Here is a 22,219-nt window from a genome sequence, read left to right on the forward strand (position 1 = left end):
ACAACTATATGCCCAAAACGAAGACACTTTCTCCTTCGTATTTTAATGATCCTCCTATTTTGTAATGTCTGCCAGCAGTAAAATTATGCCCTATTGATTATGAAAAAAATCTTACCACAAATCACAGATTAACTATTTTTTGCCAGTTTTAGGGGCTTCCAATTTTTGTACCTAAAGCCACATACTATGACTGGTTTATAAAAAATAAATTACATTATTTCCAAATTCTGAAAATTGAAAGTTGTCTGTATCTGATATGGTTTCATTGTACTAACAATTAGGATATTGCAAGGCATGTGAGGTCACTCACATCTCCTCAGTATAATTCCATCTTATCCCTGTAACCCCTAGCCAAGTTAATGCACACAGACCACAGTGAATAGATGACACTAATTACCAAGTAAACAACATATTTTCAGTGGCAACAGATCAAGAAGGAAGTTTTAAAAGTGAAAGGAATTCACAGAGCTACACCTTGGGGGAGGATGTAACATGATAAAGAATAGTTCAGCATAAAGGATCTCGGAGGGATGCCCATGGCATGGCATTGAAGTGAAGAGAAGCAAGTCAGTACTCAAGCTGTTGACATTGTAGCTAGGAATTTAAGTAGGAATTTGGCTTCTCATCACTGACTTCAGTGCATAGACTGTAGTAAATTTAAATAGAAGGCACACATAGTTAAAATAACTGTTGAAACAAACTATCAAAGAAATTGATGCATGGAAAGTGTCTTTGCATGAAGACTGAATGAATACCTTTCTGGGAAATAGGTCTTAGCCAAATACAATTTATGCATTAGTCAAACACATGTTTTTCTGGATGAAATTTAATAGCCTCTAATTCACTGTAGGTCAAACTAGATTATTTATACTGTATCATAATAGTATAATATTCATGTGTTCTGGATTCCACTCTTGCCTACAGCTCTGTGAAAAAGCCCCTGGTAAATCTCCCATTAGCTTCAAAAGGCCCACATGTGGTCTAAAAGACTGCAGTTAAAAGCCACATAATATATATGTAGTATATATTCACACATCTCATAGTATGCACGTGTGTGTGTGTACATAAGTGGGTGTTATATTTACACATACACAGCCAAAATCTGGCCAGTCACAAAAATAGCTCCAAATCTGAACACAAGCCAGAGGAATTATTACGTATTTGTATTTTGCCTCATGACATCACAAGAAGCTGCAGCTGCCTCTTTTTTTCGATTTTTTTTTTTCTGAAAGAACAAAAAAAGTAATCACAGGGAGGAGGTGCTTTCATAACTGCTGCAGCTGGCTGGGAGCTGTGGATCTGTGTGCTCACGGTGTGTCAGGGGCATGTTTGTCTCACACACCCTGGAGCCGTCCCTCAGCCTCTCGTTTTCCGACGGGGAACTCGCTGGTTGCATTTCTGCGCGCTGAAAAGCGTTGGCAAACACATATTTGCATGGCAGTTGGTATGTGTTTTGTCCTGTTTGCTCTGCGTAATGTAACGTGATGTGACAGGCTGTAATTCATCACATCAGTTGCATGACAGCAGAGGGATGGGAAAAGAGGTGCGATGGTGGGCTGATGTGAGGTGGCAATTTAGTGGTGGGTTGTAGTCTCTCAGCATTAAGGCTTTTTAGAGTGACCTACCAAAGAATGATCTCCAAGTATTCCCTGTGCAGGTGAGTTTTGGAAGCAGTGATCTTCAGGCAGAGCGTAGTCAATAACATCAGGGGAAAGCTGAAGATCCCTGTGCTCAGAAGGAGCGACTCTTGTAAATGTGAGAACCCTCGCACATGTGGTGTTAGATCAAACAAATAAGCAAGAACATTGAAGGACGATTTATTTATTTTCTCCTCTTTCACTGCACTCCCCAGGCACACCACAGGTCCTTATGTGGGAATACTGTGAAATTGCCAACGGCAAAAACAGAGGTTGGGGCTGTTTTCCTCCAAAGACTCCTACACAAGAGACTGCTTGAGGAGCTCACCCCTGAAAAATTCTCACCACAGGTGTTAGGGTGTTTGACAACCTGATGTTGGTTCTTGTTGAGTGCTTCCAGCCTAACAAAACCAAGTTCCCTCTTAAAATCCCGTCTCAGGACTGGGACATTGTTATCGGGACACAGCTGGTGAAATCCATAGTGAAGAGCTCAGTGGGGCCCAAGGGTGAGCTTTGCATCCACTGCTCTTCTCAGTCATTCACTTTCTAAAGTGTCAACCTTGGCCAGAAGATGAAATGAAGGAAGTTGTTTAAGAAAAACCATTGGTACAAAAGTGGTCTGCAGTGCCTAACACAAGGCAGTAAGTACATCCAGAACTGATGACATTTTTCTTTCCTCAGCATACCCTCTGTATTTAATTTCAACTATTTGAAGTATTTTTCCCTAAGTATCCTTCCTGACAGTTAGTCTGCACTGACACTTCTTTTTACTTTAAATCTCAGTGCCATGAAACTTCTGCAAGTCCCCAACTCATGCATGAATAATACCTGCCATTCAATAATATTTTTCACAGCACTCAAGACACCAAAAGTCCTGAATCTGTACTAGATTTCAAACTATAAATTCAGTCTTAAAAACAGATTGTGAGGCAGTTGGTTATCTCTGCAATGTTGATATTATGAAATGGCAAAATATTTTAATACGATGGAAAGATATAATTAATGATAGCTTACAAGCATGTATGGTGTTCACTTTAATTAGTCACTTACTGCAGTCACACTGCCAGTGTCCCACCTTTTCATCTTCATGATAATCAAAACTGCAACAGCTGCTTGATTTCTGCCTCCTGCCCTCCCAGCCCAGGGACATCAGTAAAAAGTTAGGGTAGGGCTCTCACATAAATTGGATTCCATGGATTAACCACTTAACTGATAGTTTAAAAAATTTTAAAGGAACATGGAAGTCAGTATTCTTTCCTGTAGTTTTGTGTTAAAAACCTAAGCATGGTTTCTCTATGTTTTTTCAAAAATTTAACATTGTTTCACAACAACTAGATCATTTTTTTGCTTAATGAAACTCCTGCTAGGTCTTCCTATGGTTACTCATTTACCTCTGCTGAATTTAGTCCTTTCTCTTGCTAATGTTCTTGTTGCTAAAATCCCCCCTGGAGACCTCCAAAAACACATAAAGTGCACCAGATGAAGAGGAGATTCTGGGGCCATCCCAGACACCTTGCAAAATAATCCCAGGATGTGTTTTTTACATTATTTGGTAGGTGCTGGTGAGTCATCAGGAGCCTTACATGAGCTTATCCTCTGACTGAAGGACTTGGAACCTAGTCCTAAACCATGTCTGAAGTTCACTGTGAAATTTCACCACACCTCTGCTTAAATAACACAAACTCTTATCAACCAGATGCAAGATGATGCCTACAGTTAATTACTTGTTTTACTGCATAGGATGCACCGTGGCCAAAGAAAAGGGCTACAGAGTGCTTACCTTAGGCCCTTGCTTTTAGCCACCAAAAGGCAAAATGTTTAGTTCATGAAGGCAAATTTGGAGCCTGTATGGGCACCCTCTGCTGCCGTGTGAGCCCAGATCACCCTGTTCACTGTGCTGCCATTGCCTCAGATTTGTAAGCGAAGAGTTGACACTACACTGATCACTGTAATAAACAGAATTTTAAGAGTCAAACATTCCCAAAAAATTCCTGGTTTCCTCAAGCAGTCATGAAGGAAGCACAGGCTTTAGTCAGTGCCTTATTTTCATATATTATTATCAACTGTACTGCCCCAACCTATTCCTGTGTGTGTTTGAGAGTTTTGCTGTCCACTTGTTGGGATTAGAAACAAGACAGCAGTTAAAGAACTGGATGTAATTAGACCTTTCCAACCATCACCAACCAGCTGGATGACTCTGGCCTCCTCATTTTAGCCTTGGATGGTTTTCCTTTCCTTTGGAGACTGTGTGACCTCTCTGTGGCAGGCTGCCCATCCTTTCAGCCCCATCCCATGCCAGGTCCTCTCGCTGTCACCTCCCTCCAGCTGACCACACAGCCAGGTGAAGTCCATTTCCTAAGCTGACTTGTTTTCTGTAATTTTTGCCACAGAGGGTGAAAGCACACCCGTGGGAAATCAGCTGTAATCCTCTCGTTAGTGTTTGCCATTAGGTGTCAGTGTGACAACAACCATGGTACACAAAGGCTAGGCTGGGGTGTGTAGGGATACCACCCCCATCCTAAACTTCTCATTGTCCACTCAGGGAAAATACAGTGTGAAACTGAGGGGAAGGAAAGGCTGAAGAAAGCAATAAACATTTTATTTTCGGTGTTTTTCCATCACCTAATTGAAATTATTTACTAACAGATAAGTCTGTCTGCATTTCATTCAGCATGTCTCAGGTTCCCGGTGCTGCAGTTGTCAAAGAAGACTAATATTTACAAAATCAGGAGAAGAGGTTCTGCACACACTGATCTCACCCTATTTTGGGGCAAAAGAAACAGTCAATATTATCAGTAATTTGCAGTCAGCAGGAGGTAAACTGCTTTGCCCAGTGCAAATGTTAAATTACTTGTGTGAGTTGAAGCCTGACAATATTGGTGCTTATAGACAAGTTCTTCACAAGTTGTTTAAAATACTGCATTAGAAATTTCAACTTGAAGTCAACTCATTCCAAAGAGAAGAATAAAAAACTTTTAAAGGAATTTTTTTTTTTTTTCAGGAATAGTGCCATTTTTTGGTGTATCAGCAGTATGCATGATGAAGAAATAGTAAAATACATTATGTATACTAAGAAGATGAAATTGTTTTTAAACAAAGCTTCAGACACTTCCCAAAATGTAGCAAACAGCTTTTGGTTGTTTGGGAGTTTTAAAAGTTTTAAAATAAAAATCAGGGTTTGGGGGTGGGGGGAAGTATTTTTAGAAGAAAATTAATTTATAAAATATTCTCCAGTAGCAGCATTCAGAATACATTAAGTACTCATTGGATGAGCCTCTTTTTTTGCCTTATGTTTGGAAATGCAAATGTTTTTACCTTTAATCAGATTTTGATCAGGTCAACATAATGGTTAAACAGCTTGGCCTTCACCAGGATCAGAGAATCTGATGTGCCAGAAGATCATTTGGATTCAGCTTTGCCTTCAGCTTTTCTGTTTTGAAAGGAAACAGGTTCTGAGCATGGCTTAAATATGGTGTTGTTTTTTTTTATTCTCATAGGTTAAATCTCAAGTAGCACCATGCTTCTGTGGTAAGCATCTGAGCAAGCTGGCCTTTCTTTTAACTCCTTCCAGATTTCTAGTAACTCCATGGCACAGGAGGGGTTAGTTCTGAGCATTCACTGCACAGCCCAGGGTAATCCTAGCCAGGACAAGAATATTCAGGTACCACCTCTGCTATAATTCCCCAAGTTGGGCAGTTGCAGGTCTCTTCATGAGAGCAAAGCTTTCCAAAATTTGGTAGCCATGCCCCCCTTCGATTTGGGGATGGGAAATGAAAAACTCATGTGCCAGTTTGATGTTGTCCTTATACCAGATAATTATAGGCTTTAGGAACAGAAAAGATGCCTGATTAAATGGCTCCAACCATCTGCTATTGCAAGACTGTGAAGTAATCCTTGACCATTTTCATATTAAGAGTTGCCACGATGATGTTCTCCCTCTGCTTATGCCACTCAGCTTGCCTAGAAAGCTCTCTCCTCTGCTCTAATTTACTGGCATCCTAACTCACCTTTGCTTTGTATTATTTTAAATAGCAGTGATTAAACCTTTATATCGATGCTGTTGTGGGGCTTGAAGGGCCCTGCTGTATAACACATCTATTTTGACTCCAGAAATATAAATGGAAGAGATCCTTATTTTCACATGTGGTTTCAGATCAGGTTCTTCTTCTTCTTGTTTGTGGTACAAAGGGAACAGATGAAAAGCTAGCTAAGCAAGCAGTTTTTAAAACCCCAGCACTGGCCACTGTGGCTGCTTGTACCCCTGCTGCATTGGGGTCCCAGGGGAGGCATAAGAAGAGCCTCAAAGGCCAGGCACAAGCTGCTTACATGGCACTGCCTCAGCTGGTTTAGGTGAGCCCAAAGGTAATTTTGCTGGTTTTGAAGCAATACCATTAGTCAAATAGACCTGAAAGCAGCAGAGGGCTGTAAGCCTGCTTTACACTGAGCACTGTTCTTACAGAGTGAGTGTTGCTTCAAGCAACTCTTTACAGATCAGAAAGTATCCTGGTGCCAGGATCCTCCCTGCAATGGGCTGAGCTCCCAACTGCAGCCTAAACCAGTCCAAAAATGTGCCAGAAAACATAGGGAAGGGTTTCTACCTGAAGTCAGAGAAGAGGCAGAGGGAGCAGAGTCAGGCTGTAAGGAAGGACTATAAGGGCACAGGAACAGCCAGGTACAATTAAACATCTCTGGATGATGCACATCTCTATGAGAAGGATTGGTGGTGGCATGTAAAGAAGGAAAATGATCAGTGCTGCAATGCAGAAAGGTGGATATATGCCTTTTTAAGGGCATTTTTTGTCCCATTGAACATTAATTGCTTCCCATGGATACAAAATGCTCTTTAAGTGATGAAAGGAGTGGCTGACAAGCAATGCTGTATTTAACAGATATCAGAGAATGCAATGTAGGTTAACTACCTTCCCTTACAATTTTTTTTTTCCCCAAAGAGGTGAGCATCTTTTTTAGACAGAAACTAATCTCCAAACTCCTGTTGCCTACTTCAGTGAAAAGAGGAGCAAGAAATAGAATGAAATGAGGTGGTGAGGAGACACTAGTAGGAGCCATGGGGACTTTTTTCACCTGGCATCAAGGCATCAGGTTTTTTGCTTTGCTTCCCATGGACTTTCCTTTTTGGTTACCTTCAGAAGCACAAGCAATGCCAGGAACTGCCCACAGCTCCCTCCAGGGCTTTGAGCTTCCCAAGTGGTGTCCACAGCCACTGCTCCTGCTGACACAGTTTATTTATATAGGCAGGAAGAAAGTACTGGTGTTTGCAGGAGGCAGTGTATAGTGTAAACTACCTCTGTGAGGTTTTAAAAAGGTAAAAACACTCTGGTATTCCTGCCACTCTTGTAACTGAAGGATATCAGCCAGGTGAAGATCTTCCCAGAGAGTGGAAGGAGCAGCTTAGGAATGAAAAACCCACTGTTCCTGCAAAGTTGCATTTCCCCTACAACAGGGCACATGAAGTGTAGCATGTACCCTTTCCAAAGCTGTTTTCCTCTAAATCAGTCTCTTCTAGTGGGAAGGAAAGTATCAACCCATCAGTTGGGGTTTTCCATGCCAGTAGGGTCACATCAGCTTCTGAAGCCTTTGGGCACCCAAACCACAGAATGTGCTGGTGGTTATCAGCAAGTCTGTGCAGCAAAGCACTGCAGCAGATGAGTGACAGGATGCAAATACCAGGGAGGCCTGCCCCTGTATCTGCTTCAGTGCCTTTTCAGCCACACCTTTCTGGTAAAGTGTAAAATGTTGGTCAGGGCACTCTGGAGATTGGTAAAACAAGGCGTGCTCATACCCCAACTCCTTTTATGTCCTAGTGCCTTGATGTGCATTTAGAAAATGCATCCAAATTTTGTCTTATATTATAGGATTTAGCTAAGAGACATTGAGCAGAGCATTGTAGAAGTGTCATTAAGAGAGCTTAGCAACAGGATATTCTATGATTCCAGATTCCAGGATGCCCTTATGCATATCCTGTGTGGGTATATAAATACATGTGTGTGTGTGTGTGTGTGTGTGTGTGTGTGTGTGTGTGTGTGTGTGTGCAAGCACAGAGTTTGCATATGTACACATCACAATAAAGTTTGGGGGTTTGCAGGTTTAAAACAACATGTTGGTACCAGCTGTGTAGCATGTTTCTAATCATTGCATCAGTGTTGCTGATTTTCTATGCAGAGACACACACAGACCCCATAAAAACTTGGCCCTCATTTTATGAAAACTTACCTGAGACATTACCAGCTTAGTATCCTAAAGTCAGGACTTTTAAAGTGACTGAAAGAAAACCATGTAAGAATTTTCAGTTTTGGTACACATTAAGCTTGTTGATATCAGAGTAAGTTTAGTCCACACAACCTTCCAGCATGAGTTACTTTTTTTTTTTTTCCTGTGAAACCCACTGACTACAAATACATTAGTCTGGCAGAGGTTAGAAAGCAATGATGTTTTATAAATTGGGCTCTATTTACAGGTAGTATTCCCATTTTTTCATTATTTGGACTAGGCAACTAACTGGTCCCAAGTTTTTCTTCATTAAAAGAAAAAGGAAAAAAATCCTCCTTTTAATAGGTGTGTGCTTCACACTTTTCAAACTTCAATAGCATAGAATTTTTCATTTGGTCAAAAAGCTGATTTAATTTGCTGCTAGGTTAAATGTTAAAGGTTTCAGTTTTACATCCATGAATTCTCAAATTAAATTCAGTGCATTGCTTTAATTTCTAGCTGCAGTGCATTTAGCCTAATTGCTTTGGTAAGTTGTGTGCTTAGTAACTCCTACTTCTCTGAATTTTCGTCTTTAAAGGCGAGCAAAATAAGCCTGAGGGCCACAGGTGGGCTAGACTGGCTCTTTGGGATTCACCTGTGGGGTCTTTGGAGAGCTCTTCCAGTCTGACTGCATCCTCACACCATATCTGATGAGGCTGTTCTGCTGACAAGGGAGGGCATTTAAACACCTGTAGGTTTTAGCTATTTAAGCCCAAATCAGTTTTGAAGCAACAAGAAAGGCTGAACAAAATGGTTCAGATTTCAGTCAGCTGTCAACTAAATGTGTGCACTGGGCCTTTAAGTATTTGGCCAGACACATCTTGATTGCCTGGCTTTTGTTTTCACCCTTGGAAAGTCAGCTGGATAATGCCCTGTAGCCAAAGTCTATTCTGTGATGCTCTAAGTGGGCTGGGGATGCGGGGTGGGGGGAGTGTGTTTGTGGGGAGGGGGGGACTAGGTGAAGGGAGAATTAACCAAAACCAGAATTATATTCATGTATTTCCAAATTTTTGTGTTATATTCATGTATTTCCAAATTTTTGTGAGCCAAGTCATTTACAGTAATTTTCAATTTTCTTCCAATGTTAAATGTAAAAATCAAAGGGACATAAAATTATCCCAGCAATGAAATCTTTAAGGTGGGCTCTTTTTGGGAATAAATCACAATGCAAACGGAGGTGATGGAAACTTCCACCAATGGCACCCTCAGAGGCAAGCCCTGAGTATTTAGTTTTTTCCTCTTTGCAGTATTTTTAAGGCTTTGAGTTCTCACGCAACATATATGTCATTAAATGGCTGATTCCTCTTTGCACACGTTGTTGCGATGGCCTGTGGCAACCTGAATTAATTGTTTCAGTAGTTGATGGTGGTTACTAGCCGTAATTATTATAATTTGCATTTATAAAAACTTCTTTCATCTAAGGATCTCGAAATGCTTTTGCACACATTTAATTAAGCTTCACAACATCCTGTGAGGTAAGTGTCAAGAGTGTTGTTATATCCATTTTTACACGGGTTTCTCCAAGAAAACAAGGTCAGTCTCTAACGTGACTGGTATTTGGTTCACATCACTTGCACAGGACAGGTAGCATGGCTGCAGGAATTAGGAATGCTGATCTGGGTCACTTTGCATCTCCCACATAGCTCTTGCTGCTGCCACACCGTGTGGACAAACATGTAAGCCATGGCAAACGCAGTCAGAGCAGCCTTAGCCCAGGTTTCCCATCTGAGGTGGTCCTTTCCCTCCCAGGAGCACTTGAACAGCAGAAAAGTCTTGGAAAGAAAAAGAGATAAGCACCCAACACCATGCACAAATGAAAACCCACCTTGAAAAGATCTGTTCTTGCCACAATTTTCTACCTTAGCATTTAAGCCTCTCTGCAGTCTGCACACAGCAAGACTTGCCTGCTTTAGCCAAAGCCAAGAAAGCAGCTGCAGGCAATGTAAAGTCACCCTTTAGCAGCCACTCACCTGCTCCAAGAAAGGCTGCACACACTTCACCTCCACCCCCTACCCGCCTTAGATCCAACCCCATGGGCAATCAGCAATTCTGAGACCTACTAAATCCTAGATTACCACTTGACAGATATTTAAAAGTGAGGATCAACCAAAGTAAAATAGACTGAGAACTTGGGGGACAGCAGTTTTCAAAAGCTCATTTCTTTTTCAAACATATGACTATGTTTAAATTGAACCTAGCTCTCTGTAAGGTCTGTTGATCACCATAATAGCCCTGAGGAAGATAGGTCTGCTTGCAAATTGGGTAAGGAGTCCTAGGCCATACCTTCATGAGTTCTTTACCATCCTCATCAATTTATGTTTACATAAATGGTTTACATGTGGCAATGAACAGATTAACTATTTGGAAAGAACTCTGCCTGTGGATGCACTTATTCCAAAATAAAAGCCACTTTGCTTTTCTAAATTAAGTCCACTTACAGGTAGAGAGAGATTATTCTGAATAAGATGGAAAGTAATTTCATTCCCAAGTAGGCCATTGAGCAGAAATATTCTGAAATAATCTGTCAAATTTCTCGTGTTGATGCTTTTTAAGGCACAGACAAAGTCACAGAGTTAACAACCAATTTTGTTTTCAATCCATTGTTTTCTTGGAGAGGGTGTGCCATTGCAAGGCAGGAGTCAGAGATTCCTTTCAGTTCCCCTGGGTCAATGTACAGGATTTATTCTGGTCCATGTCTCTCTTGTGGAGGATGGAATGCCTGGCATCCAGAAGAGAAGGTCTGGCACAAGAACATACATCATTTTGTTTTACTTGATGCTGTCAACTTAACTTTCATCAGAAATGGGACAGTCATTGGCCTAAGCCTGAATTTTCACTGAAGCTTTCTTCTGCTTTTCTTCTCCTCCAAATTTGTTCATGCCTGCTATGTCACAGAAAAGAAAAATATGGCAGCAACCATACTTGACATACATGACAGAACGCAATGCCATGGGAATCCCACCATCAGGCCCTCAGAGGGGTTTTTATTGCTGCTACCAGAAAACTTTCAGAAACTTCAAATGAGTCTTTTTGGGGTATGTTTCTTAATTGGGAAGGGGGGAGGTAAAAATTCTCCTTGTGCTATCTCATATTGCAGAAGCAGACTTGATGGGTACTACATTATCCTTTTTGGACCTCAATCACTCCCAAAGATTCAAGATGAACTCTGCCTGCCCAGGCACCAGAGTCAGTGCCCCAGGGAATTTCTTCATATCTAAGGGATATGCAGGATGTGTACTCACATGCCCTTGCTGCCTCTCAGCTCCAGCTGTAGATGCAGTTTTGCTTTAGGAACCTGTACCTCCAGTATTGCAATATCTTTTTCAGTCTCTGTCATCAAGAGTTTAAATACAGTTCAGATCAGTGTTAGTGGCCCAGCTCCAAATGAGGAGAATTGCTGCAATTCGTTATCTTGACAAATTAACTGGTCTGAGGCAATTCCTTTTTGAGGGAGATACAATTACCTAACTCTTGAACTCTAGCCTTGCTCCAATGCTATGGCATCATTATGCACCTGCTCAAAAAGTGTGGATACTACTTACCCATCCATAAATACAATTCCTGCACTAGGAGCTGATTAAAAACAAAAAAGGCTTTCTGAGGTGCCAAGGTGGCTGGTTGCACAGGGGAGGGAGGACAATATGGGAAACGCAGGGTCCTTGTCACCAAACCACAAGAGAAGGGGCTGGCACAGAGAGTTTTATCAGAGAAACACATCACCACTTGTCCCATCCTCTGTTTTGAGTCCAGCTTCCTGACCCAGTGGAAGAAGGCGGCTTTCCTGCTCCCAATCCACCACATGGGAAAGAGTAGCCCATTCAGATCTGGTTTAGATCTGAAACAAATCCAAGGTGTTTTTTCCCTAGGATTTAGGCAAAAATTATTATTTCAGTAATTCAGTCTTTATATCACTGGTGGAAAATGGGTTGTCATCAGCATTCCAGTCCTGATATGGACAGGAGAGTACTCCTGGGAAAGCAGTGACCTCCAGCCTTGCCCTCACCTCCCGGCCTGGAGGACCAGCTCCCTTCTGCCTTTTCTACCAAGCCATGAAAATACATCCACAGTTACACATTGTTCTTCCAAGCCAACGTGGGCAGATGCACTTCTCATCCTATTCCCTGTGGAAAGCAGCTCCTTTTGCCCCTCAGCCATAGCTCACCTGTGGGCATCATCTTTCCTTGTAAAAGAGCTCCCAGATGCTGAAGGATATCCCTTAATCATGCATTTGAACCACTGCCTTTTGGAAACTGTTTAGAATAAAGCTGTCCGGCAGAAGGCTTGTGTTTGCCTAGAGCCTCTTTGTATGGACTTGGTGGCTGGGAGTTTCCTTGAGCTCCTCTTTGAACTCCAAGCCTTCAGCATCCAAAACATTTAACCCTCAATTTCTTTTCTGCTTTATCAGTTTGGCCAGCTTCCAGCTGGCAGCATTCATTTGCAGGCTCCCATTCTGCATCTCGTGTTTGCAGATTTGTCTTTTTCAATTAACCCCTTGAAATGGTTTTCTTCTCCCTGGAGCCTACCTGCCTCCGGTCTGGCCGGCACTTCTCCCTGCTCTGGATGCCTGAAGGGCAAGAAGCCAGGAGTGGAGGAGCTGGGTCCCTGAGCTGGAAGTGCCAAGCAGAGGGTGTGCCCCATGCACAGGCGTCACAGAGAGCAGCTGAAGGAACACGCAGGTTCGGCAGTGCCGGCTTTGCCCGTTGTGGGTTGGGGCTTGCAATGCCAGAGGCGTTTTTGCCAATGTGGAGTCTCTGGAGCATCACTTATGAATAATGAGACCTTCCCTGAATGCTTTCGCTGGGATGCTCGGAAGCACGCGCCCACATTTCCACTGCTGCAGCTTTCACCCCAAACAATGGGAATGTCTCTGCTCGCCAGCGGCTTTTCCACAGCAGCTTTGTTTTACAGCAGCTATTTCTACAGAGTCACCTAAAATTAAAAATAAAAAAAATAAAAAAAAGAAGAAAAGGGAAAAAAAAAATAACCAAAAAATGAAAAATAAAGACCGTGCCTAAAGCATCACTTACGGAACAAAGACACTGCCTAGTCACCAGGACTGTCCTCCCTCCTGTGCCTGCTGTAATTGCTGAGCAGCAGCAGCCCTAGGTTGCTCATCCTGGCTCTCCAGCTGGTTCACAGGCATCCACAGGGAGGGGAGAACCACTCACCACTGCCAGGATTGCCCGGCAAACTTCACACGGGCTGGGAACCCCGATAACATCTAGAGGTGCACTATCTCTATTGCTGAGACACCAGTCAAGCCTTTGAAGTGAGACAGCCTGGAATTGAAACAAATCCTTGGTTGTTCAGTCTCTTCCAGCTGGAGACTCATCATGGCTTGGTACTACCACATCTGGGTCACCCTGTAAGACACACCTTCTTTTTTAAAAAAAATTAATTAATATTGGCACTGCTGGGGTAGTTCCTAAGAAACCTGACTACTTTAGTCTCCAGGGAGATATAAAATTAACTATTCAGGCAGTATAGTGGTTAGCTTAATTTTGTGTATGATTAGAGCAAATGAGTAATAGAGATGGAAATCTCAGCCAATGGTAGTAAAGACAGCATTTCCATTTGCAGAAAGTTTTAATACCAGGTTTCACAGAGAGCTGCAGAAAACTGCTAAGTGAAATGTAACTGTCTACACTACAAAAAAAACCAAGAACAAAACAAACAAACAAAAAACCCCACAAAAAACCCAAAACAACACTAAAAAACCCCCAAACAACAAAAAACCAACCAAAGCAGTTGTTTATAAATGCTATATATTTATTAATTTTATCACAAAACTTTTATATTAATTCTTAAATTTCCTGCCACACCCACTAAAACAGTTTTGCTGCTGCTAATACCCCTACCACCCAACTAGGGAAATAATGATACGTTATGCTACTTTTAAAGATTGATTCTACTAGATGTGATTGAAGTGCCTCATCTTCTCAGGCATCAAAATGTTAAACAACAGAACTGTGAGATATTCAGATTTAATTTCAGGAGTAATCTTATCCAGCTCTCTAAACAGTAACAGCTGTTCTACATGAGTTTTAGAAATACTATAAAACCAATATTTTTACCAATTTATATTTGTCAAATGCAAATATTTCAGCCTTGGGAATTAACAAAGCAACACAAAAATAATCTAAAATGAAAATTCATGGAAAACTAGCCCACAAGAAGCAAAGAAGTTTAGAGTTACATTTTTCCACACTCACAAATAAAGCTCTGTGGTTTCCCTACAGAAATATGTTGAAATGAAATAATTTTATTGGAACATGTTTATTTAGAAAGGTGTTTTCAGGAGAAAGCCAGAAAAAAGAGCTGACCACGCTCAAATCAGCAATGGAAGTTCCCACTGATTTGATACCAGGAGAATTTGATGCAGTGGCTTTAAAAATAGCTTAATGTAGTTTGAGAAAACTTGGGATAGCATTAAGTTACCACAACTTGATAATGTGTGAAATCATGCTCAATCTCATGCCTTCAGCAGCAGTTATTAGCCTTTAAAAAAAATCCCTACAACCTCATAAAATCATGAGAGCTTGAATTCAACAGGTAAAAATAACCACTTAAATTAAAAAAAAACCACAAAAAACTAAAAAACCCCAAGAGTTACTGCATAACAAGAGGGAATATGAACTTATTTACATAGAATTAGCTATTCAACTAAAAAAAATTGAATTTGTTTAAAAGCTTAAAAGAAAATAAGTGTGATTGTTAGTTAACTCTGCTGTTTTATAGCACTCACTTGAATTAACTATTTGCATTTCTTCAGACCCTTGATTTGTTTCTCTTGGAAAAATGTTACTCTTTACTTCTCTTTCTTTTAGTTAAACAGCCATGTAGCTGAAGTCTGTGTGGTTTGCTGGGAGTTCATTGGGATATATTTGCAATTCCTGAAGCAAGAGAATGATATTTTATCTTTAGAAGGAGCTACATTTTTTAAACTTATTGAATTTTTCAGAGATCAGCATGAAGAGTTCTGATTAAATGCTTGCTTCAGCGTTTTAAAGGCTTCTTGTGTCCCTGTTGCCTAAGGAGGTCGTACACGAGGATTGCTCTGTAAACATCAGATTGTACAGAATTGGCTCTGAGCACCATGCCAGGCACACAAAGAGGAAGTCAAATGGCTTATCTCTCACTTATCAACCAGTTTATTTTTCACGCCCAAAAAAGGCTGCTACAAGAGCAGCTGCTACTTTGTAAATAATTTAATGGCTGCTGTTAAGTAGAGCTGTCAATTTTGCAAACAATATTAAAAGGAGATTTTCGTTTTACCATGGATTTGCACGTTTTGAAATGCATTTTTATCCCTGAAAGTCCAGTGCAGGATCCTGGAGAATGGAAACAGCTTCCGATTTGCAGACACAGATTCAAAAGAGAATTGATATGGTTAAATAATGACAGATGTGTGAGCAGGCAAGGTGTGATATCTCATCACCTGCAAGCATTACCTAGAGAGCATCCTGCTCATTAAGGCGTAGGAGAACTTTCAGTGGACTTGTAAAGAAAGATATTTGTCTCTTTCAGACAGGTGTGAGATGTAGCAATAGCAGTTACCACTGAATTCTGGAAATGTAGATATGCATTGTGTCATTGTATTGTTGGGATCCCAATATTGATCAAGACAAGTGGGATTTTTTAAAATAATTTTAGCACAAAAAGTTTGTATTATTACATCTGATAAGTTACTTTAATGATGAAACCACAACATTAGCACAATAACAACTCTCAGATTTTTGAAATTCAAATTCAGATTGAAATCCCCAGACCTTAGCATGTTAAGCAAATAATAGTTTAGAATTTAAACAGCCTTATTATGCAATAAGGCAAAGGAATATCTCCGATTGGCTGAATATAAAATCTTAAGTGAAACTTATGATCTCTCCAGTGCTAGTGCAAAGTCAGATCTCTCTCAAGCACCAAACCCTAGCCAGAGCCCTCATGATAGATGTGAGGACCACCACCCTCTCCCAGCTCTGTGGCATTGTTGCCAAAATCCTTCCCTAATTGAAAGTGGGGTATGTTGCCTCTAGTTTGGGAAGAGCTGTGTTGTTTAAATAGTGTTCCTTGCGCATTTGTTCTTCCTGCTTTAGTACATCTCACAGGGAGCAGTCCATGTCCCACAACAGAAACATTTATTTCTTTACTCTATAGTTCATATCTGATGGTTTTGTGGCTTTTAACCACTCCTGGCATCCACACTGCAGCTGTAGCCCCAGACCACAATAGGTTCAATGCTCATAACTTGAGGTCAGCTCCAGATATTTATTTTAGATATGAAAGTGCAAAGAAATCTATTTACACTCCTGTGGGTAAGAACCCTGCTCTTCCCCTGGTTTTATGCCTGCAGATGAGACTGCTCTGTTTTCCATGAGGCTCCCATGGATCCAGTAGCATTATTTAAGGTGTGCCTGTGCTACATCCACAGCATAAAATATCAGAGTCACTGGCCATGCTATAATTAATTGCTCATAGCATTCATATATTAGAAATATGGCACACAAGGACTCTATACATCCAAATTATAGCCCACTCCACATTAAAAAGCTGCTGGGTACCACCTGGAGCACGTGCATGTCACACTGAAGTGACTTGTGTGAGAACTGGGATTTACTCAGCACTGGTTCTCAGCAGAGACAAGAAAACACAGATCAGTCATGTGATGGAAAGAGATCAAGAAAAAGTTGACCCAATTCTGGTTTGTTTCTTTTCTCAATACGCACTTCCCTTTCAGCATCTCTCAGGGTTTTATGTTCTGAAATGTTCCCACTCCCTGGAGCTGGGTTAGCCTCAGGAGAGGTGGCTCAGGAGAAGTCATGGACATCATATATTGGTGAAAGTTTGTAGCTTTAAGGGGGTAAGTTGTGTAGGCCTTAGATGTTACTAAGTGGAAAAAGGAAAAAAAGAGAAAAGAAAAATGAATTACAGATGCTTGACTCACACCATATATCTGAGCTTTGACATTTTGCAAATTCAAAGATTTAACATTCTGTTTCTTCACAAACTCTGGCCAAGTGAAGAGAGAGGCTCTTCAGGACCAAAGACTCAGTTCCAGGTGGGAGCACAGCAGAGAGAGCTGTGTCAAAGTTTATGGCAGAAGACCTGCAGTGGATCTTGCCTAATTATTTTTTTTCCCATCAACAGGAATTTTGTCTAAGCCCTTTCCCAGAGCTCTTCATGGATATGAAAAGCAGCTTCTCACAAACCTTTATAAGTTCTCAATACTGTTCCTCTCCTTCTCTTGGCTTCTCATTCTGCAAGGCTCCAAGAAGAGGTCTCCAGAGAAACCTCCCTTACTTCCCTGGATTTGAGTTTCTGAGATGTAAAGCATTGCCCGTACATTTGTTTTCTCCTCTGCTTTTATTTCTCTTTGGATTTTTTATCCAAGATGGAGGAGAAATTGCACCAGTGCTGGTTTAGCACCTTTATTTATTGTAGTGTGGTGTGTGCTTGAGGTGCGCTGCCTTCAACCGAGTTGGCTATTTTCAACCATTCCCCACATTGCTCCGCAGGTGGGAACCAGCAGCGCAGACAGCATCAGCTACCTGGGAAAGCCAAACCTTGCCACACTTCACCCTCCCTCACACCACAGATGCCAGTAATATTTAGGTGGCATGAAGAGTAGGAATAGTCCACAGCAATCCCACAGTGCTGGATTTTTCAGATTCGGAGGTTCAGAGACGCTTACGAGGAGATTTTCCCTCCTAAGCCAGCGAGCGTTCTGGGTCTCCAGATGAAATGTAAACCAACAGCATGACCAGGGTGTTACATCCTCCCCACTGCCCACAGTGCCACCATGGGTATCATGCAGATTAGCTTACACAGGATCCAAGAAGGCAGAGAACAAGGGGAGAAGAACAGGATTAGAAGGAGAAAAAATGCAAAAGGGTCTTACGATTTTGAGAAAAATCTTTTTAAAGTCTTTATCTGTAACAGGATTTTATTTTTCCTTAATCCAAACTATGCTAGCCTGTGGTTTGATTAATTTTTTTATTTATTTAAGTCTCATACTTAGAATATGCAATTCCTCCTCTATATTTTTAAGTAGTCCAGATATTTTTAAACCATTTCCTTTACCACAGTGCTCAGACTGGAACTTGTGAATTGGATGCCCATGCTTCACCTACTGAAGACTTCAGGTCTTGATTTTGAACCAAAATATTTTAAAACAGAGCTAAGGGAAGCCTTTATTTTTAAAGGAAGGAGTTACACCTACCCCTCTGAGGAACTAGTCCAATTGATAAGACTTTGATCCCTGTGGCATCAGGGAAATGCTCATGCAGCAGCCAGCTGGACCTTCTGTAGCTTACAATTTAGAGAAGGCATTTCCTCCTTGCTAACTACAGCCAATACACAGTCTCTGTCTTTTAAAAACTCTTGGACCTGTTTCTTGTTGCTGGTCATTGTCTCCTTGGCCTCCTTTTCAAGGGAAAAGCCAAGGGTGAAAGCTGTGGAAGCATCTGGGTTTCCATTCAGTTTGGTCCCTTGCAAGAGAGGACACTGTTGTCCTTCCAGGCATCCAAGGCAAACAGTTGGCAGCTTGGTTGGTACTTTCAGATGAAGTAAGTGTGATAACGTATCCTGATTCATCTTCACAGAACTTCTGGGGCAGTCAGATGAAGAGGACCCATCTTGTGAAGCTTTTGCTGACCAATCTCCAGAGCAGGGAGGAGGGTGCAACCTGCCTGCTCCCGGCCCTGCTGACAGACCACCAGCCCAGAGCTGCTCCCACAGGTGAGTTCTGAATTGTTTCAAAATGTATGTTTGATATTCTGAACCTTCCTGACAACTGCAGTTGTTGTCTGCATCGTGATTGTAAGCACAATAAAACATGAACACGCTAAGAACTTAAGAAAAACCTGAAAGCCCAGAGGGCACGGCATAGACACAAAGACATCTCCAGAAACATAGAAAATTTTCAAGCTTTTAACACACACTAGCACAGCCATTTTCAAACTAAATCATCTGGGCAAAGGCAGCCTTGCTTGTTGAATGTGGAGAAAAGAGAAATACAACAATGGAAACACAGCAAATTAACAGTTGCAGGTGGTGAACAGAACTTTTGAAAACCTTTCTGTAAATGTAAAATACATTTCTGTAAGCACATCACTAGCCTGTAATCAAAATCCCTGGGAAGATCTTTTGAGAGTGCCCTTCTTCAGAAGCTGATTAAAACCTTGAACTTAGCTATGAGAGAAACAACAGTTCTGATAACTGGGATTTTTTTCCAATGCTTTCTTTGCTGGTGAACCTGCACACCACCTTGCAAGGGATAGGAAATTAAAAAGGAGCAGCACTTCTGCAAAGATTAAAAAAGCATTTGTTTTTGTTATTTTCCTTTGTGCATTCTTGATAGAAAAGAAAAAAAAACAATTATTTGTTCCCTGTGAGTATATAAACTTATGTAGACTTATTTTTATTTTCTATGCCTACTGTCTGTAGGAATGTTTTTAGTAAATCTGGTGTGAGTATGACATTGAAGTTCCACATTGCATTCATCCCAGCTGTTTGTACATAACTGTGCTGAACACACAGTTCATGTGGGCAAAACACACATCTCCTTCTCTTTCTGGAAATCTGTATGTTAACTAGTTTTCTGGCTCCCCTCACATGGAGACATTGAGCTTTTTCAGTATTCAGTGTCAAATTCATTTTACCAACTGCACCCCATTAGTGAAGTATTTATTTTATGCATTGCCTACAACTTTTAGGATACGGGACACACTCTAAAGCTTTCAGAGCTATCTAATGGGTTTGGAGGTGGGCCTGACTTTAAAAAAACTGTGCATAGTTATTCCTTCTTAACTTTTGGGATGAAGATACCATTGTACTGATAGAGGAAAATTATAAAGACAGTCTCAATGCTGGAGGTTGGAGGCTCCAGAGGGCTCTCCAAGTGCTCCAATAAAAGGAGCTCCTTTAGCAGCACACCAGAGCTGAGGCTGATCCCAACACGCCTCTGATCCCAAGGTATAAACACGCTGTCCTCCCTCCCTTCTGCTCACCTTTTCCCTTTCAGAGGTTGCTATGACTCACACATCTCTGGCAGTCCCACGTCTGCCTTCGTCAGGCGTCTCGGGAGAGAGGCTGAGAGCTCAACTTTGCCCCGACTCCTGGGCTCCCCACCTGACCACGTTTGCTTGCGCCTTCCCAGGTGGGTCACCATAAGTTGCTGAGCCTCAGGAGTGGTTCCTTGTAATCACCAGAGCTGCATAAATGGCTGGGATTTCCCAAGGCTTTTGGTTGGAGAGCATAAAGCAAGCTCCCACCCATACACCAGCTCCTCCACCTGCGGACACCCAGAGATAGCGCTGACCTCCACCAGGAGAGGCTGGAGATTTTGGTGGCCGCTTACAATGCTATGGAAGAAAACTTCTCACGGCTCTCCTGGCTGGCCACAGCTGCTTGAAGCCTGCCAACAAGAGTTTAGGTTTCGAAGGCACTCCCTGTGACAACACCAGCCAGCTGGGAAGGTCACCTGCTGAGGCACAGGTGACTCCAACAACTTCTCCCCTGTGCTTAAAAAAAGCCACAGATGGTTACAAGCACCCAGATGTGGCTTGGTTTGCCTCCAGTTTCACAGAGCTGCTCTTCTACAATGCATCTGCTGCCAAGTCTTCATCAGACTTCTTCATGTGAAGAAATCTCTATAAAAAAGGAAGTTTTAGTGTTTGGACCCTACATAAATAGGGCTGTTCTCTGTTCTGCAGTCATTGCAGTGGTTCATCTCTCTGTCCCAGATACTCCAGAATTACCAGAGACTTCTGGGTTTGTAATTGGCTTCTTCTGGGTGGCAGTGGTTCTTCAAGTTCCTGTAAGAGACCACACCATGCCTTTGCAGTTGTTCAGCAAGAGTATCCAATGGCTGTTCTTTCTTCTTTCAGAGTCTCTTGTTATCTGCCTTGGCTTTACATCTTTGTACCAGCTACTCACACCAATTACTACATTACTACATTTCTAACACAAACACCCCTGTCAGTCCCAGATACTCTCTCAAATCTGCATTTCACTCAGCTTTCTGGAAGCTCATCTCCAGCACATTTTTCTTTCTTCCTTGTATTTCAGCTCTCGGGACACCTGAGGCATATCTCACGAGTTATATCTAGGCAGAAGTTGCAAGCAAGGCCCCTGTGAAGACTAGCAGAAGACACACTTCATTTGCCTAATAAACCTTGTTTCTGATGCCCTTCAGGGAGTCTGACATCTCCATATGTGTTACTGAAGCCCAGTTTTCAGGCTGTGTGATTAAAAAAATCACTTCAACTAACTCTTCACATCATCATCTCCTTTGCTTAACCAGGAAAGCCATAATCTGGGATGAAGACAGGGACAGAAAATGGAAGAAAAGGCTAGAAACAACATAATCATTCATAAAACAATCTCAAGGGTTTATTTCTCTAAGAACTTATTCTTGATTTAACTCCATGATGTTTTATGGAAGCAGCAGTGGTGTTGCTGCCAGTGGAGAGCTGTTGTCAGCTTTCTGAGCCATACACACAGACACATGAAGTTATGGGCAGTAAAGATTTCAGGACAACATTCCAGAAAGCAGCATTTCATTTGCTGCCTGATTTCTTTAACATAAAATAACAGTTAAACACCACCAACAATGCACAATCCAGTGAATAATTTTATAAGATAAAGATCTCACCTCTGGCTTACATTTGGCATTGACCATTGCCTTCTCTCTTTCCAAGTGTCAGCTATGTTTTAGCCTGGAAGTTCATGTCCTCCCATTATTCTTGTTATCTGTTTATGAAAACGTTTTGATCAGCATAACCCTGCAGCAGAAGCCTGTACTTGAGGAGAATATTTTGGATGCTGTTGTTCAGAGGACCAAGGTAGCATGCTGATTCCCTCAGCCACACAAAGGAGCTGATCAGCTGCCTGTGAGACTGCTTATTTCTGGGTGAGTCAACCAGTGAGTGCCTGTGACCATGTCAGAGTCTGGCACCAGAGTCACACAGAGCTGTGACTGCACTCACGCCTCTGCCACTGCTACTTGGTAGCTGCAGTGTGGGTTTCCTCCCCGTTAGTGTGTCATCCTCTTTCCTTACCATAATGTGTTGTGGGCTTAAATATCTTCCATTTGTTGGCAGTGTCAGGATGTATTTGAAACTAAGTTGGAGGGGTTTTTCACTCATTATCCATCTACCTAGTCCCCATCCCCCAAACCAGAACTACTCCCATTTTAATTAGGCTATCTATTATTTTAATACAAGTTATTAGGATAGAAGGCAAAAACGTTTATCATCACAGTGATTTTTATCATAAAACTTTATTGTTGATTATGTTCTTAAACATACACACATTCC

The 22,219-nt window shown here is 41.6% G+C and overlaps 1 protein-coding gene across 8 annotated transcripts in view; it reads left to right on the forward strand.

Annotated features, from left to right (window-relative positions):
- Positions 1–22,219, forward strand: part of WDPCP (WD repeat containing planar cell polarity effector) — a 148,010-nt gene that overhangs the window by 114,194 nt on the left and 11,597 nt on the right. For 7 of the 8 annotated variants that reach the window (XM_015622991.1, XM_015622997.2, XM_015622998.1 and 4 more), the window contains 2 exons: positions 18,503–18,638; positions 19,924–20,058. In XM_015622991.1, coding sequence (XP_015478477.1) covers positions 18,503–18,638; positions 19,924–20,058 — 271 coding nt within the window. The remainder of the gene's footprint in view (positions 1–18,502; positions 18,639–19,923; positions 20,059–22,219) is intronic. The other variant, XM_015622999.1, reaches the window with a different exon arrangement.

This window comes from Parus major, chromosome 3 (genome assembly GCF_001522545.3).
Source record: "Parus major isolate Abel chromosome 3, Parus_major1.1, whole genome shotgun sequence".
Lineage (NCBI taxonomy): Eukaryota > Metazoa > Chordata > Aves > Passeriformes > Paridae > Parus > Parus major.